Source organism: Pyxicephalus adspersus, chromosome 1 (assembly GCF_032062135.1).
Source record: "Pyxicephalus adspersus chromosome 1, UCB_Pads_2.0, whole genome shotgun sequence".
In the NCBI taxonomy this organism is placed as follows: Eukaryota; Metazoa; Chordata; class Amphibia; order Anura; family Pyxicephalidae; genus Pyxicephalus; species Pyxicephalus adspersus.
In genome coordinates this window covers 155336949-155354958 of record NC_092858.1, presented here as the reverse complement: position 1 = coordinate 155354958, position 18010 = coordinate 155336949, and the positions used below count along the sequence as shown (strand labels likewise).

Below are 18010 nucleotides of genomic sequence, written 5' to 3'. Positions count from 1 at the left end.
CTGTCATTTGCAATCCCTATTTAATGTACAGCGCTGCGTAATATGTTGGCGCTATATAAATCCTGTTTAATAATAATAATAATAATAATTGTAATGTATTGTACAGTGCAGTAAAGAAATCCACAGTCTGGCATAACTGACATGCCAGACTGGGGGAGAAACTCTACCTAAGAACACATACAACTAGTAAAGGGCTGAAAGAGAATTCAGGGCAGCGATTGGTCTTGCAGGTACCAAAAATTCGGTCTCGCCGGCCGAATTTACAAAGACCGTTCTCGCCTACATGTTTGGTAAGTGAGAACTGCCCAATTCGCCGCAAGACCAAATTTAATAAATTTGCTCGCTCATCCCTATATGTCAATTTAACTATTTCTGATTTTTAAATGGGTAAAATCAATTATTTTTCTACAAGTATTATATTGGTAGCACATGTATTGCAGCAGATTGTGATGTATTGTACAGTGCAGTAAAGAAATCCACAGTCTGGCATAGCTGACATTATTTTGAAAATGCTATTTGCCTATTTCTAGTTTTGATTCTTATGAGCTATAAAACCTTAACAAGCACGCATATATGAAAGACAATCTTCCTTTACTTTATACTCCCGGGAGAGGGACTCAAAATGCATTGACGCTGCTGGATCAAAAAGACAGCCGGGAAACTAACATTTTAAAAGGGGAGAAATGGCAGAATTCATATTTCTTTATTGATCTCTAGTTGCAATATATTCCAGAAAGGCTGGAGCTGCCCCAAGTGTGACAATACAGCAAAGCTTCCTATGACCGAGGGACTTTAAATCTCATATTACATAAAGGACATCCCTGATTCAGACAACAGCAATTTATCAGAATTAGTTATCTGTGTAAAAACACATTTATAGCAGCAGTATTGCTGCTGCAAAATTGCATTGAGTTACTGAATGTTGCTTGTTGTTCAATATTTAGGGAAAAACAATTTTGTTCTAGGCTGTGTTTGTTCCTAAGGGGTTAATTTAGTATTGTATGTTGGTGACAGATTTTAATAACTTCTGTTGCAATAATAGAAAGCCATGTGTTCATTCAGAAATGTATATTTTATATATGCAGCGAAATTCTATACATAAGTAATCCCAGACAAATAACCAAACCTAGAGATAAGACTCATTACAATGAAAAAGAAAAGCATGTTAGGGCCTAAGATTAAGACCCAGAGGAAATGCGGTTTTGATATGTAGCTGAAACAAAAAAATCCTGTCTAGAATTGATTGCCTTCCTTTATTTCCTAGTGCATTGTTCGCTTTGATATTTGTGTGTCTCATAGTCCATACATTGCTGATGCTTTACATACAGATTGTAGCATCCTTGACTAATGTCATTTATGTTTTCCTATTCTGCATCTAGCTACCCAAGGGCAATTTCCAGTCACATGGAATGTTACAGCCGTTGAAGGAGGAACGGTTAACTTAACCTGCCGAGTGGATCAAAATGATAACACTTCCCTCCAGTGGTCAAATCCTGCTCAGCAAACCCTATACTTTGATGACAAAAAAGGTAATTCTTTCTCTTCTAGATTCCATTGCTGTTCAAAGCTGGAAATGCAGTCTCCATATTGTTATGTTGTAGTTATGTCTGTTTTTAGGTAGTATAGATGATTTACTAAAGGAATAGATTTTTTACAATTAGAAAAGCATATGATTACTTTACTTCAGACCTCAGTCCAGTTTTGGGCACCAGAGAGTGCAGAAAAGGGCGACTAAACTAATAAACGGAATGGAGGAGCTCAGCTATCAGGAGAGATTGGCTGAACTGAATATATGAGATGTAGAAGGGGGGATATGATCACCCTGTATAAATATATAAATGGTCCATATAGAGAACTCTCTTCCCAATTATCCACTTTATGATAATTACAAAGAACAAGAGGGCACTCTTTGCGTCTGGAGGAAAAGAAGTTTAAGCTCCGGATAAGGAAGGGATTCTTCACTGTAAGGTCTGTGAAAATGTGGAATCGCCCCCCCCAGTAGTCACTAAGCTGCCATCTTGCCTGCCCATTACATGTTCAATCCTCTTTGACTTAAAACTCACATCCCTAGATGATCCCACATCATAAGTCAATCCTCACTTATCTTTTTTTTTATGGTGGTAATGCTTTACTGCAGAAAACAGATAGAAATGACCTAAAACAATCATGGTATTGCAAGTCCCATGGAGTTTAGGGAGCAATAAAAGAACAACACATGGCCACCTTGATGCTGGGTTCTAAAGATTGTCACCCTAGTACAAATGCTCTACAGATCCCAGCACAGTGCAGATGCCTAAAACTAGCAAAAAATTTGTGTGATCTATACCATGCGGCGCAGCCTTGCAAACGTTATCATTCATATTAGCAAAACTTGATATGCTGAGTTTGGTTACACTTTAAAGAATTGCTAAATAAATAAAATCCTAATGTATGTACTATGTACTGTATATTACCAGTGAGTTGCTTCTGGTAAGTTAGCACTTTTGATAGTTGGGGTGAGTTAGCCTGATTGTTATTCCCTACTTACCTCCCTAATTCTTACTGATCTGTACAATTTAATGCAATGGTCTACCTGATTGGGTATAAAACTCACTGATTGTACAAGTAGGCCCTTACATAAAAATAGGTCCTTTATAATATATGTGTATAAATTAACACAGGCTCTGTCCTGTTGCCTTTCTTTTGCACTGCCTCACCTTATTTGAACTTTTTGGACTAGTCTTCTTTTTTCTGTTGCAATATAATCCACCCCTCTTTCTCATGCAAGGAGTGATTACTAAAGAGTGGCTACACTGCTGCCAAACCCAGAAATGTGCAGAGAGTGTAGCCACTGGGTTCCAAGAAGTGGATCACGCTGGGCTTCTAGGGGAGTAATAACATTTACATTTTTGAACCTAAAGGAATTGAATTCATGTCTTCTTGCTCTATTACTCGAGATGTTATGGTTGCAGGGTCCTTTTCCAGATTCAGGTCTTGAGTTTTCGTAATTAGCCAAGCCTAAAAAACCTAATTCCTTCAGCCAGCTATACTGGGATTGTACACTTTGTATGCACTTTATGGTCAGTGTACATTTAGAAAAAGTTTGCTAACAAGCAGGTACATTTATTTTTTTTTTTCTGAAGAAACATAATGCAACAATTACCCTGCCCACAGTGTTTTACCTTTTTAGTTTAGTTCCACTTTAACTATATCAATATTGAAAACAAACATTATGTATAGGTGGGAAATGTCTGGATTTATATCATATCTATTTTTATTTTTGCCCACAGACACACTTTAAATTGTCTGCTTTGTCTGACTATCTTTTAGTTGCTTCATTCCTAACGTATATTACATTCCCGTACCTGTGCCTAGAAATCATTTTATTTCCTTTTTGCTAGGCTATGCACACAATAATAAAGTGAAGCATTCCTACCTTCTCTCATTCTCACTTTCTATTTTCATATATCCAACAAATGGCAGGAAGGTTTTCTAACTGTACAGTTTGCACATAAAAGTCCTTTGCTTTTGTGGCTTTGTAGGCCTAAGAATAGATTCTCTACTGAGCCTTAGCTGTGAAATTCCTCAGCATATGCCATGGAATATACCTCATATTGAGAATTTGTACTCTGCACCACAATATGCTCACTGATGAAGAATGCAGTTCCTTTTCTCTGTAGAGTATAATTGAAGACGCTGCAGTAAGCGCTAAATGGAAAGCTTACAAGCACGTTGAAGAATCCCTGAAGGTCGGAAGGCTTTGACAATGTGAAGAATATTACGATAAGTCAGATAGACGTAGATTTCAACATTTGTAGACATGAATAGGATGTGGGATGGTTTAATACTAATTTTCAGTGAAGTCTGGAAAGGAAAATAAACTCCCCATTCATTTTAGCTAAAAGGATTTTGGAGATCACTCAATGTGAAAACACTTCTGTTATGCCTTTCACACAAGCCAGTGTGGCATCTGCAACAAAGCTGATTTTGATCTGTCTGATTAGATAAAATGGTGTTAATGCCTTTTCCAGACATGTTGCACATACCTCCTCACTTCTCTCACATTTTTGCAACATTCTGTCAACAAAGATTTTTGTGTCTATCCCTTATGGAATCTTTCTAAACCTAAAACTGGTGCATATTTTATCACTGAGTGTTGTAAAAAATGGGATAATGCATAAAACTTTCATAAAAGCTTTTTACTTTCTGAAACTGTATAAAATCGGTTTCATGAAAAATTAGAAGTACGCAGAGGTACACAATTATTTATCCTTGTTTGCAAGTGATCTGCATATCCTGAACTCACAACAATGTATGCAAATTCTGACTTCACCATGCACTTACCTTTCCCACCTGAATCTGTTGGTCATAGTAATATCATAGTGTTGGGCCAATAGGGAGGAGTTGCACAGCCACAACAGAAATCAGCACCCCTGTAACTCATACTAATGTGTATACATCCGTGAACCTGTAGGTGCTTGTATTTTATTCTTGTAATAAGTCAAGCATGATGTATTCATATGTTTATTTAAAGAAAATCTTACTTCAGGAACATACTTTCAAAATTCAATAATAATGATCTGTGGGTAACCAAATCTAAGTGGTGCTAAAAGGTTGCAGCAAAAATGGAAATATATATAATAGCCACTGCCACTAATGTGATCTGCTGCATGTATTGGAAAGAAATTGTTATTGTATATGCTTTCTAAATTGCTGGTTGACATGCTGCGGGTTGTGTTTCAAAGCATTCCATCAATATTTTAACCCTATATGGTCAAGTATCCTAGGGCCAGAGGAACGCAAATCCATTACACATCATATTATTTTCTTTCATAAATAGGAACAAATCAGCATTACAACAACAAAATTCCCTATCACTGTCCACAAGGTAATTGTAAATCAGAACATCATTAACAGCAACATACAATAATTTAAATCACCTAACAATTTGTATAATTGGCAATCTGTTATATCAATGTTTACATATACCCCAAAGAGCAGGAGCTGAATGTATTCTGCTGGTTACTCAGTTTCAAATCTGATGGTAAAAAACACTTAAAAGTAGTGGCTTGGTGCAAAAATCAAATCCTTATCAGTTTGTATTCAAAATCCGAGAGCCTTAGTGCTTTTTTCATTTGTGAGTATTTATATTTATAACCTGACTTTTGGTTTTAACATATTTTTTTTTTCTTCTAAGAAGCAAAAGTTACGATATAATTAAATACACAAGTAGGAAGAAAGTTTACCTTCAGGCATTGCACGCTGAGAATGGTTGCACTGTTCAAATAATACTCCACTCCATATTAGCGCCATCATTAGATAACATCTGTTAGTATACTTCTCAGCACATGGAAAACACACAGCTCTAGAAGCCAAATGTATCACAACTAAAAAGACCCCAGGGAACGCTCAGCTCCATGAAATGCCTCATCCAGGTACATGGTCTTATTACATAATGTAAAAATAAATAGCCGATGTGTCTGCAGTCTTATAATTTCCCTAAAGGGAATTTTTAACACCAGAAACAACATTGTGAAGTATCTTGGGGAGAATGGGCTTTCTTTTTTGTTATTAAGCTGTTCTGCTTTAGAAACACCCATGATTCCTTAGTTCTATAAAAATGTACATTGCCTTTAATTTTGCTCCGTTAGCCTTTCTTATCCTAAGGTATATATAGAAATCTTGCTTAGTGTGTAAAATAACTGGTAACATGCCTTATGTATATCAATTCATTTTCTTAGTCTAAATTTCACTACACAGTTACAGAAATTGATATAGTAGATGAGAACTATTCATTTATCTGGACACTGTTTTGGAGCCTTTACATACACAGTCAAATAAAAGACACCTTATTTTTAAAGCACTTTATTTACAGCCCTAAAATAATATATATATATATATATATATATATATATATATATATACTGCAGCACTTAATTATAAGATAATTTGTGGGTACAGTTTTGTCTTAGGCCCTGCAATGTTTCATAGATGCCCTTATTGTAGTCCATCCTCTTATGATATTGCAACAATTTCACACAAAAAATTTGATCCCAAAGTAACTATTTAGGATTACCACTAGGTTGTTGCCAAGCCAATTAATATTAACAAAAGGAGAGGGAAGAGAGTGGTTCTTTATGGCAGGATCACATATTTAAAATCCTATATTCTAATCAATAAAATACATGAGTTTATGCACAGAACATACTCGAACGTAAAAAAAAATGTTTTTCTTTTTCTCAAAGAACTGGTTAAATTTATACAGACAATAATTGTTTAAAATTTCTCACGTTTGGAACCCAATGTGCTGGGTCAATTTATAGGAATGTAGCTACAGTCTGTTTCCCAACGCGTTTTGCCCCGTGGGCTTCCTTAGAGGATATTGAGACCCTAGAAATTTCAATGGTAAGTATATATACATAATAACTTAGTCAAAATAATACCCAGCCTTTATTTTGACTAAGTTCACCTATTGGAGTTATCATGTATATATACTTATTATGTATATATACTTTCATTGTAATTTTTAGAGTCTCAATATCCCCTGGGGAAGTCCACAGGGGCAAAACGAGTTGGGAAAAGGACTGTAGCTACATCCTAACAAATTGACCCAGCACACTGGCTTCCAAAGTTGTGAGAAATTTTAAACAATTATTAACTGTATATATGTAACCAGTTCTTTGAAAAAAAAATCATTTTTTGTACTGTTGAGTATGTTCTGTGCTTAAACTCATGAATTTTATTGATTAGAATAAAGGATTTTAAAGCATTTTAAATATGTGATCCTGCAATAAAGAGCCACTCTCTCTTCCCTCTCCTTTTGTTAATGATATTGCAACAATCCTGCACTGCTCCTAAAAATGGAGCAGAGTTCCCTCTCCTATGTATGACATGCTTATTGACAATACATATGGGGGAAAATGACATTGTAAAGTAATGCGGCTATCAGCATTGCCACTGCTGATACACGAGCCTGTAGCTCAGTGTTTCCCAACTGGAGTTCTGTGAAACCGTAGGGTTTATTTTCCAGATATTGCTAAGGGTTCCTTAAGCAATATGAAAAGTGGGCCAGTTTATCTGATACCAATGATCTTTTTGGCTATCTGTTAAGGTGAAATTCGTCCCATTGGCCTCCAATGTAGGTGGAGTTCTTCCCACTAACCAACATGCTAATATAGCGAGAGCTGTGGATATAGTCATTATAGCATTATTATGCCAAAGGTCCGAAAGTTTTCAAGTTCCCCATGGTAAATCAAAATAAAAAAAGGCTACTTTAGATTGTTGATTGGCACCTGGCCACACCTAGTCCTGCCCCCTGCATTCTGCATTCACAGCACTGTCTTTGTTGCTAAAACCTTTCCACTGTTAGCTGTAGATGGGCCATCAATCTTCAGGGCTGTGGTTAGGATTATTAATGATGCCAGCATCTAAACAGCTACGGCATTAATTCTAATATTGTTGAGGTGATTGTACTTCAGTAGTTGCCAGTGGTTCTACTTTCAAGATCAACAGGTATTTACATTTACTTTGAAAAACAAAAGTTTGCACTTACTGGATTGGGAACCTTACATTACATATTTGATTTTAAAGTTTGACCGTAGTTAGATACTGCATACCTCCTAATTACAACAATCCTTGGCAATCTTCAGCAGCACGGTGGCTCAGTGGTTAGAACTCTGGCCTTTGCAGCGCTAGGTCCTAGGTTCCAATCCCACCCAGGGCACTATCTGCATGGAGTTTGCAGGCTATCTCCATATCTCACCTGGTGCTCTGGTTTCCTCCCACATCCCAAAAAAACATGCAGTTAGGTTAATTGGTTCCCCCCTAAATTGACCTTGGACTACATTAATGACATATGACTATTGTAGGGACATTAGATTGTGAGCTCCTTTGAGGAACAATTAGTGACATGACTATGGACTTTGTACAGGGCTGTGTAATATGATGGTGCTATATAAATACTGTATAATAATAACCTCATGACTATTGCCCACCAGTGATAACACATCCTTCTCAACACTAAATTGCAATTTCCTCAGCTGCAAAAATACTACAATAGTATGCACCAGTATTGAAAAGCAGATGGCCTAGTATGGTAGAGGATTGGGGTGTTGCAGTATTGCTGCCATCCCTTTCTTGGCCATCCAGACTGCATGCCAGAAGAAATGTCTAGCTAGAATATAAGGGGAACCCCATACCATTAATAAATAATAAATAAAACACCACGTACAGCTTTCAGGCACCCCAGGTATGTTTTATGTATATTTTCAAATTGACCTCAAAGCTGGAAAAAATACCAGTACATTTTTTTTGCACTTCCATATGTCTCCTATAACAATATGACAGCATATGCCCTATTTAGCAGTATTCATTAGCCATAAATATTTCCAGAACTCACTAACAGGATTTACCTTGCATAAACTTTGATGACGTTTTCTATGTTTGAGTTTGATAATCATTGAGACCGTTTTGGAGAACCTTGAGTGAACCAAATCCGAGCATATTGTCTCATCCCTAGTTATCAGTCTGATGAGGAGGAAGAGCATGCCTGAATACATGATTAAATATCTGTTATGTCCAGGGTTTCCAAGCTTTCCACACATCTTTTACACACCTCATTTGGCTGGCGACCTATTTTTTCATGCGTGTTGTTGCCCATAGCACACTTGTCAAACCGAAGCCAATTTCAAAGTTATGCCAGCACAATATGTCATATTAGATCACAGAAACAGTGATACAGCAATGTTACCCAACAGTGGAAGAGATAACATGAGTGATATCTGAATTTTAATAAATGAATGTATTATTGCCTTGCGGTATTGGGAACTGGTGGAAGATATATTGATTTGCCTTTAGCTTTAGGGCATCCTATCAGTGAGACATACTCAGGAATATTAAGACAGTAGATGAGTGTTTTATAATAATGGGCTGATGTGTGGGAGGCGGCAGTATTTTGTGCTGAAGTGTAGGCGTTTGGAGAAAACGCAGTCCCTTCGTTCTGCTTTCACTGCACTAGAGTTCAATGGGGAATGAATGTGATGTGCAGAAATTCGATGATGTGAAACAGTGATTATAGGTTTACGGCAAAAAGTAATCCTCCCTATACCTTAATTTTACACACACCATCAATTTTATTTTTTTCCCCTTCTTTAAAAACAGTAGTGAAATTACCAGCAATGGCTCTGTTTAGGTGAGTTTTAGATTGCAATGCTCAGCCATCTGGACGTAAGGTGTGACAATGACTCCCATTGCTTTCATGGGAGTTGACAGTAGGCTAAGAAAAATATCTTGTTTCCCTGACTTTACTTTGTAAAGCTACTGCTTTGCATTTGAGTCATAACGATGATTCTCTGGAATTCAGCACAGCACTTAAACTTTGTGACTGAGCAGTGCGTTAGTTGTGACATTTTACCTTCTATATTAACAAAGGTTATTTGAAGTAATAATTTCTTTATTTCTTAAGAAGATGACATTTTTGCATTTTTAAAATCTATTGTTATTTTCTGTGTTGCTTAGCTTTTAAGGGCTCTTTGCAGAAACTTCCTTTCTACATGGTCTACATGCATTTACATGTGCTCCAGTGGTGACTACAATGTCATTGCTCAGGACGGGCTTCCCGATTCTGATAGCAGCACAATGTGTCTTTGCAAGGAGCTTTAGCACAGCTTCTTCTCCACTGTTAGTGCATGTGACAGTATGAGAAAGCAGGCAAACAACTGGGAGACAAGGAAAGAGAATTGTGATCCCATTACAGGAGGAGCCTATTAAAGGTCCCTCATGGCAGGCTCGCCAGCTAGTCTTATGATGATAGTTGTGGACAAAAAAATGACTATAGAAATGACACTATCATGTAAAGGATAAATTAGATTTTAATGAATGGATTTAGGTTTAAAACTGATTTATGAGTAAAAAAAAAAATCACCCTTCCCTTTAATGGGTGGAAAGCCCTTGATCCATTTGCAATCCTAGTTAAGTCGGTTCTGCACCGTCCAGCCTTCCTTCTTCAGTCCTGCATAGGCTGGACACTGGCCTCTGCCATCTTCTTCTTCTCGGTTCTTCTTCCTGCGTTACCCAATCTCACTCTGCCCAGGCGCAGGATCGGGTGACACACCTTTACGGAAAATGGACAACAAAAGTGACATTCTCACTGCGAAAGTCCCTCGGGCATGTGCAGAAGGAGCAGCCCACAGTCTATGTATCCCAGTAGGCTTTGGGTTTCCAATTTAAAAATAAAAAACAGACAAAAGGGGAGGAGTCTCAGCTTTAAATGTAAAAAAAAAGTATTACAAAATATTAAAATGAAAACTGCTTTTCTTTTATAAAATAGTTATCCACTAAGTGACAGGAGAACAAACTAGTGATGGACATATGGTGGTGTTCAGTTCTATGGAGAGAGGGAGGAGCAGGAAACATATTGCTGCATCCTTCCCTTTATGAAATGGCAGTGGTCATTTCAATAACTTGTGTAATGTGCCTTGTGGATCACTAAACAACCTTTGGGGATCACCCTACAAATGCTAGATTTTCACCTGAGATATGTTTCACCTGGGGGCAATGTCGTACATCTTCTTTGCAAACCAACCTTTCGTTACTGGGAAAGAAGTAGTACCTACCTTCTGCAACATTTTCCTTTGCAATATAGTTTTGCAAAATGGAATAGTACCCCTAAGATCATGTGTTGCAGTGACATGATAACATAATACTATTTGTTGTGCTGCATTGCCAAAAACAGTTGTAACTTAACAACATAACAACATTGAGTACTTACATACACATATGTCAAGTGATGTCAAATGACACAAAATACCTGTTGATGCTATCAGAAACTTGTCAACACTATATCTGCTGCACTGAACTACTAATCAATGTTGTCCCTTTCAGAAGGAATGATGTTCCGTAGTTCAGCAGGGGAGAACAAGGTTGATAAAACTACTTGGGATTTTAGTGTAAAAGAGGCATTGTATGTGTGTTAGCCTGTTACTGAAAGTTAAGGGCACACTAAGTTTCTTGAAAATTACAGGTATTTTTTTTTTTAATTTTTAGAGAAACAAGATATGGTTTTATATTAGTAATAACTAAACAGGTGAGTACCATAAGAGAGAATGGTTTAAGACAGTAGGTTAACCTGAATAGTGCCAAGCCTTATGTTTGAGACAGTTCTAAAATTAGGGAAAGGGAGAAACAAAGAAGGCTTTTTTAAGGGGCACTTAATTGTAAGCTGATAAAACAAAATACATTATTTATAGTAAGAACAAATAAAAGCTTTATAAACTACCCCAAACTTTTGCCTATAAGCACTAGAAATGTATAACTCTTTTATTTGTTCTTGCTATAAATAAAGTATTTTGTTTTATCAGCTTACAATTGAGTGCCCCTTTAAAAAGCCTTCATTGTTTCTCCCTTTACCTACTTTTTAGAAATGGTTTATAATAAAAAGACTTAAATGGTATCATCCCATGGCAATTAAGTAGCCACTGTGGTATCCTCACCCATATCCTATTAACAAGCTCTGAGAATGTAGGATGGTAAGCTCTGTGACATGATCTAGTTCTTCCTCATGGGCCAGCATGTCACTGTCTCCACCCATTGTTCCATACCCAAGGGGAAAACCTGTGAATGGTAGGGGGGCTGTGATAATATAATGATCTGTGTGTGAATGCCAAGGGATGATAATGCAACAGGTTGACCCAATGCAAATGGATTAAAGCATTAAGTTATTTATTGCTAGTATCTATGAACTATTCCAAAAAAAACTCCATAGATAGAAAAACAGACATTCCCTCGAGAGAATGTTCCAGGTCCATGTGTTTCAATGGAAGAAACTGATCACCACCAGAGAATGTTTGAGGGAATGTCAAATTCCCATCTGTCTCTTCTACCATGAAAGCTATTACTCTTCCGGTTGGCAATTTTTATCATTATATACTGACCACCACACATGTGCACTGGGAGAAGTCAAATTAGGTGTGAATGCATGGGACTTACACCAGCCTTGGCTGGCTGATATGGTGGATGGATGGAGATTGTGGATGCAGGAGACCAGAAGAAGATGGTGGGGGAGTTTTTGAAGCAGCAGGGAAGAGTGCTGATTATGCATTACTGTAGGGGGGACATATTGTGCAAAAAAAACCTAGGGAATCCGTTTAGTTGCACTTTATGGAAGAGGACTGCGGTGAAATAATTTGCAGTTTATTTTCTTCTTTATTCCTGCCCTTTGGAATAAATAAGAACATCAAGGTGCACATAACCTTAGTGATTTGCCACTGGAAGTCATATAGGAGATAGTCATTCAGTAAGCTCACCAAAGGAATTGAAAACTCCCTTATACGCATTGCTAGGGAGCACATTCAAAGACTGCTAAATGAAGTTCAGTTGTAAACCTCCTTGAGAAATAAATCTTGTACTACAGTAGGTTTTAGTGTTCTGCTCTCCAGGCTTTGTAGGACAATAGCTCCGACTAAACAAAAGTTGCCAATAAAAGGCATGAAATCATTTCATTCATTTTCGTTCAAGACAGCATGATAGAAAATTTCTGACATGGCATGTACAATGATGACCTAAAAATGAAGGATGGGGCTGAAAAGACGGCTTTTGAATTAAACCATGGGGGACTTCTGGAATATTTACTGGCGTATTGGCTCATTGCTTAATCAGATGGCAGAAAGATTTTCACAGTGTGAATTCTTTTATCCTAATTTAAATGACTATTAACCCACAGTAAAATATATTTCTAAAGTTTTCTTTTTTTTTCTTGCTCTAGTTGATTGACATACTTCGGCTAGTCATTTCATATCTCCTTAACTTTTTTTAATTTTATTACTTCATTAGTTTTTAGATCACTTCTTGCAAGAGAGCAGGAGCAGGTCATTGCCCCAAACACAAAATATTTTATTCATCTAGTCTTTAGGGTATGTTTGGCGTCACAGCATTGTGTTTAGCACAAATGATACACAAAATATTTTCTTTATTTTCTTTTTTTTTATTAGCTATCAATTTTTTAACAGTATGGTGCAATATTTATCTTCACTGTCCATGTGAAAGTCATTACAGAGGACAGATTTAGGTTATGTTGTCCCACGAGGTAATGAAAAATAATATCAATTTGTCTAACATTTAAATAATGTATTTCCATCGCAACCCCAAGTAAGATTTCTTGAGACCAGTAATGGATTTGTATTATAATCTTAGGCTTGGACTTACATTTAATAAAAATGTAACATTCAAAATGGCTACAGCATTCACCTAGTAATTTGACACAAATGACATTTGCCGATGTCTCTTAAATATCTCTGCTACTAAATCAATGTGTCAAAAGACACAGGATGTGGACAGATTTTCTTGTGGCTAAAAAGGTAAAATAGACCCTTTAATAAATCTTCAGACTATTTACCATAAAATAAAATCTGAATGGCATTTACAGATGTCTCTCTTCTATTTTTATCCGCTTTGTGAATATTTATTGGGGGAATACATCCCAAAGGCTTGGTAGGTGTTGGTAGGTTATATATCACGTTGGATATTTTGGTTTGCAAGTCTTTTTTGACATATTCATGTACTTTTAGAAGGAAGCATACAAGAGAATTCTCTCTCTGACACACAGTACAGCATAAATCATCTGGGATAAAATCATAGTGTACAAAAATCTATCCATACAATAGGATATATAAGCACTCACCCAAGAATAAATAAAATAGGAAAATAGAACAAATGTAACTATCATTACGTTCAAGCGAAGAACTTGTTTTTTCCTATTGTTTTATGCAAGGCTTATTGAAAAATGCTTATAAGCTTGGAATGCCCCGAAGAAGTAGAATGTGCTTAGTACTATTTTGCTGAAGTTAATGACTGCACAGTTGGGTCTTTCCTCTAGTGGGGCCAGCAGAGGATAACACAATCATTTCCCAGGGCTGTTCTAGAAGATGAATAGCATTGAGCTTTATGGCTTAACACTGCCAAGAAGAAATGCAGAAACTAAGTACAAACACAGCTAGCAAGAAACTATGGAAAAACTCCATGATGTTAAAGAAAACCTGTACTAAAATATATATATATATATATATATATATATATATGTATATGTTGGCTGACACTGATGTCTGAATATTGGCCTGTTGTTAGCTTGATCATAGGGCTTCCACATTTTTTGAGTAACTATCCCCAACGAAGGATGAAAATCAACAGTTAGAGAGATTTTATTGGCTACATGTTTGTTAGTTCAGTCTTTGACAGACAGATTAAGGTTGATTTTATTAAAAGATATACTCCATTTATGTAGCAAAGTGAATTATCCACTTTCATGGAATATTTAATTTACCTTAGTAAATGAGATGAAGCTCTGTTGACTTTATTCATCAAATCATGTGCAAAGAGAAATTCATTTTTTCAGATTCTTCTTTCAGGTTATTGTCAGATTCCCTTGCATGTGATTGGATGTTTGTTTCAATGTGAATTTTAACCACATTCTCCAAGCTAGACTTTTTTGACCTTTCTAACATGGGGGAACCCTAGGAATAACATTCAGGTCTTCAGGGAATCCCTACTATAATTACTATATTCACAACAGTATATCAGTGTCGTGGTAAGTGATAAGAATGTCTCTTACATTGCTGGCCATTGGGAATTTGTCATCCTTTCAGTGTCAAAAAGATCATTTCACTGTCACTTGCTCAAGGAACCCCTAACATCCTCTGGAGCAACCCTGGTTGAGAGAGTAAGTGATTTGTCCCTTGCAAGGTGTCCCTTGAAAGCTTTGCCACTCCATGGGGGGATAAAAGGCAGAAAGTTTGCAGTCCTTTTTCCCTCTTATACCATACTTGGCTACATACATTTTACCATTACGAATGAATGCACGGTGCAAAGGCATGTAGACAAAGCCTCCCCTCTTGCATAGTAACATTGTCTCAGTGTTGAGGGACTCTTTCCCACCTCATGTACCCCTAAAATTAGGGCAATGTAACGTGGAGAGTGTTGTGGAAATCTGGAAGCCTACTTTTTGGGGGGGACCAATAAAGCTAAGTAACATAAAAAAGTAAATTAATTCAACATGTGCCAAAATGTTTTCTTGTGGTGCAAAATATACATAATAGGCTTAAGAAGGTCACAATATACAACATACAATAAAATCGATTTTACTTTGAATTTACTTTGTATACTTGTGTGATTATAAATACAGTTTTCTCTTTTTGTGCTAAAAACCATGCTTTTCTTTCATTCTTTCAATACTTTTTGACAATTTTTACTTAGGGTTAGCACTTCGTTCTCTGAGGAACACTTACTAATTTAGACCACCACCCATACCTATTGGTTTATTTAACATAAAAAATGAAAGGATTAAGTGAAGAGATGCAGCACATGCCCAAAACATTATGCACAGTAAAAATATTAAAATAACACAAACTGGGACCTAGGACACTGAACCAGAGATGGAGACTACAATGGGTGAGATAGAGCATGCAGGATTGGATGGGATACATAACCAAAAGTAAAACTTACCAACAGGATGTGACCAGCATCTCTGAGATTTATACTAGTACCATGGGAGCCTCGGGTTCTTCCAGAGGTTGCTAGGGGTTCTTTACCACTGACCTTTTTGGCATTCCTCCCAGTGACCATCACACTAATGTACTGAGAGTTGTGGATAAAGTAATTATAGCTGGGCTTCCCTGAGATCTGAAAAGTATTTCAGGGTTTCCCCATGTTAAAAAGGTCAAGAAAGGCGGAACTATATGGACATCCTTACATTCTTATGCAAACAGGCAACATTGAAATACAAAAATAAAATTGTCATTTCATTAAAGTTCTATTAAGTTCAAATAAGAAGCACAGATATGTAGGGGGGAAAGCTAATTGTAATAAAACCCTTGTCAACTATATACCATGCACGTTCAACAATAATTAGGGTTACTTATTTAAACTAGTGCATATTACAGGCTTAAAGCTGAAATTCAGCCTTACCTTTAAAGTTTAAAAGTTGCAGCAGGCCAGACAGAGTTTCAATCATAGAGGCTCTGTATCACACATGGACATAGCCATAGCTTCCTATTTTCGGGGTGCTGTGTGCAGCTTCCAACCAGATCTTTCCCCCGAGCCATGATCTGCCTGCATTGTCATGGAAGTACAGTGATGATGTGACTGGGTCTGAAAAAGATATGAAAGATGAAAACAGAAAGCAGAAAGGTCTTAAATTTAAATAACATGTTGGTAAGGGAAGAAAGGAGGAACCAGTAAGGAAAGAAGGAAGGTGAAATATTAGCATATTAGCAGATTATATTAAAGCTTTATTGTAGCTCCAGAATGTATTATAAATCTCATTATGTTTGACAAATACATTAGCATTGTTATAATGCCATTCTGGTCTCAATATTTATTATAACTTCACAGACATATATTGTTCATCTCTAATCTTGAATGTTATTGGTTAACACATATGGGTTCAATTAAAGGGCACTGACTATGTACTCTATTCAAGCTAAATATTTTAGAATCTTCAAAGTTTGTCTAAGGACAAGAGTTTAGATGCCTGCTTTTTCTGCTTGCATTATTTAGTTATGAAAATTGAAATTCCTCATATTTCTTTATATATATTTAATATCATGGAAATTAAAACTAAAGAAACATAATATTATGTAATAGGTCAAAATATAATAAAATATAGATAAATTATAAATAAAACATGATGCTAATTTTATAGCAATTTAGAAAGAGCATTTTTTACTGTTAAGGATAGTTCTTAGTATAGATGGGATTTAGAAGTGTCCCATATGATAAAAATTTAAATTTTCTATTTAATGTCATAATAAAAATTACATACATTCTCGTTAAGTACAAAAGACATGATTGCTTTTAAAAGCATTGAACACAAAAACAATTTTTTTTAGATCAATACAGGTATGCACCACTCATTTCGCAAGTGAAACTTGCTTCTTCTGGGGGTAAAGGGAGGTATTTGCAAAAAAAAGACAACAAACCAAAGGGAAATAAACTCTAGACACTCTACACTCCTTGTGTAATGATTCTAGGGTCAGGCTCAGAGTCCAGTAGCTGAAACAGCAAGCAGACACAGGTGGAAGCAGTCCAGGATCGATACACAAGCAGCGGTAGCAGAGATGGAGCGAACAAAAACATAGTGAAAGAACGAGCCAAAAGTCGGTAGCCAATGGTGTCAGTTAGAGATGGAGTGCAAGGAAGAGTAACTGTTAATCAGTAGCCAAGGGTAATCGTTAATCAGTAGCCAGTAGAGCAAGATATTGGAAGAGCACAATATTCTGGCAACAGGAAGTTCGGAGACATGACTTAAATAAGAAGTTCATGGGAGGGTCCCAGAGTTCAAGGTTCAGCAAGCAACTAGGTATCAAGGTATCTTTGTCCAAGGAATCCAACAGGGTGCAAAAGGGAAAACCTCAAGTGGCACAGTAGACAGAGCTGCAGCCAGACACCGAAGCATCCCTGGGTTCGGATCCTGACACCTTGCTTCCACAAATCAGCAAAGGGATAGTCAGAAGTGGGAAGGTAAACAAGTCATTGGCCAGCATAAACAGATGAGCACCTGGTAATTATTCACAATACATGTACCAGGGATGACTACTGTTAACAGTTAAACAGGAAATGGAAAAGCTTAGCCAAAATTAATTTGAATAGTAACTATTACACAACAGGTAGTTTGCTCAGTTGACCTGAGATTGAGTTTGGTCTCTATATCTATCCATGTAAGAGGAAAATATTAAAATGGGGAAGAAAATGAATACATTTAGCACCATATATTTATCTATGCTGGGAACAGTGCCAAATACTTTTAACATTGCAAAGTGTCACACAATGTGGATGACTGGCTTTGTTGATGTTTTGAAAAGTAAAAAAAGGTTAATAATTGTTAACTGATTGTTATAGAAGTGCTTTTATTGATTTTGATTGGGTCGAAATACAACTTACTTTTTTAATTTTTTTTACAAATATTTTGAAAAATTTATGAAAAAAATTAAACAAAAGGATCATGATATTCATAAGGGACATTCATCGTAATGTTATGTAAAGT

General features: G+C 36.5%; 1 protein-coding gene across 3 annotated transcripts in view; it reads left to right on the top strand.

Moving 5' to 3' along the window:
• Window positions 1-18010, top strand: part of CADM2 (cell adhesion molecule 2) — a 936889-nt gene that overhangs the window by 744499 nt on the left and 174380 nt on the right. For all 3 annotated transcript variants that reach the window (XM_072431967.1, XM_072431968.1, XM_072431966.1), the window contains one exon: window positions 1380-1529. In XM_072431967.1, the coding sequence (XP_072288068.1) occupies window positions 1380-1529 (150 nt within the window). The remainder of the gene's footprint in view (window positions 1-1379; window positions 1530-18010) is intronic.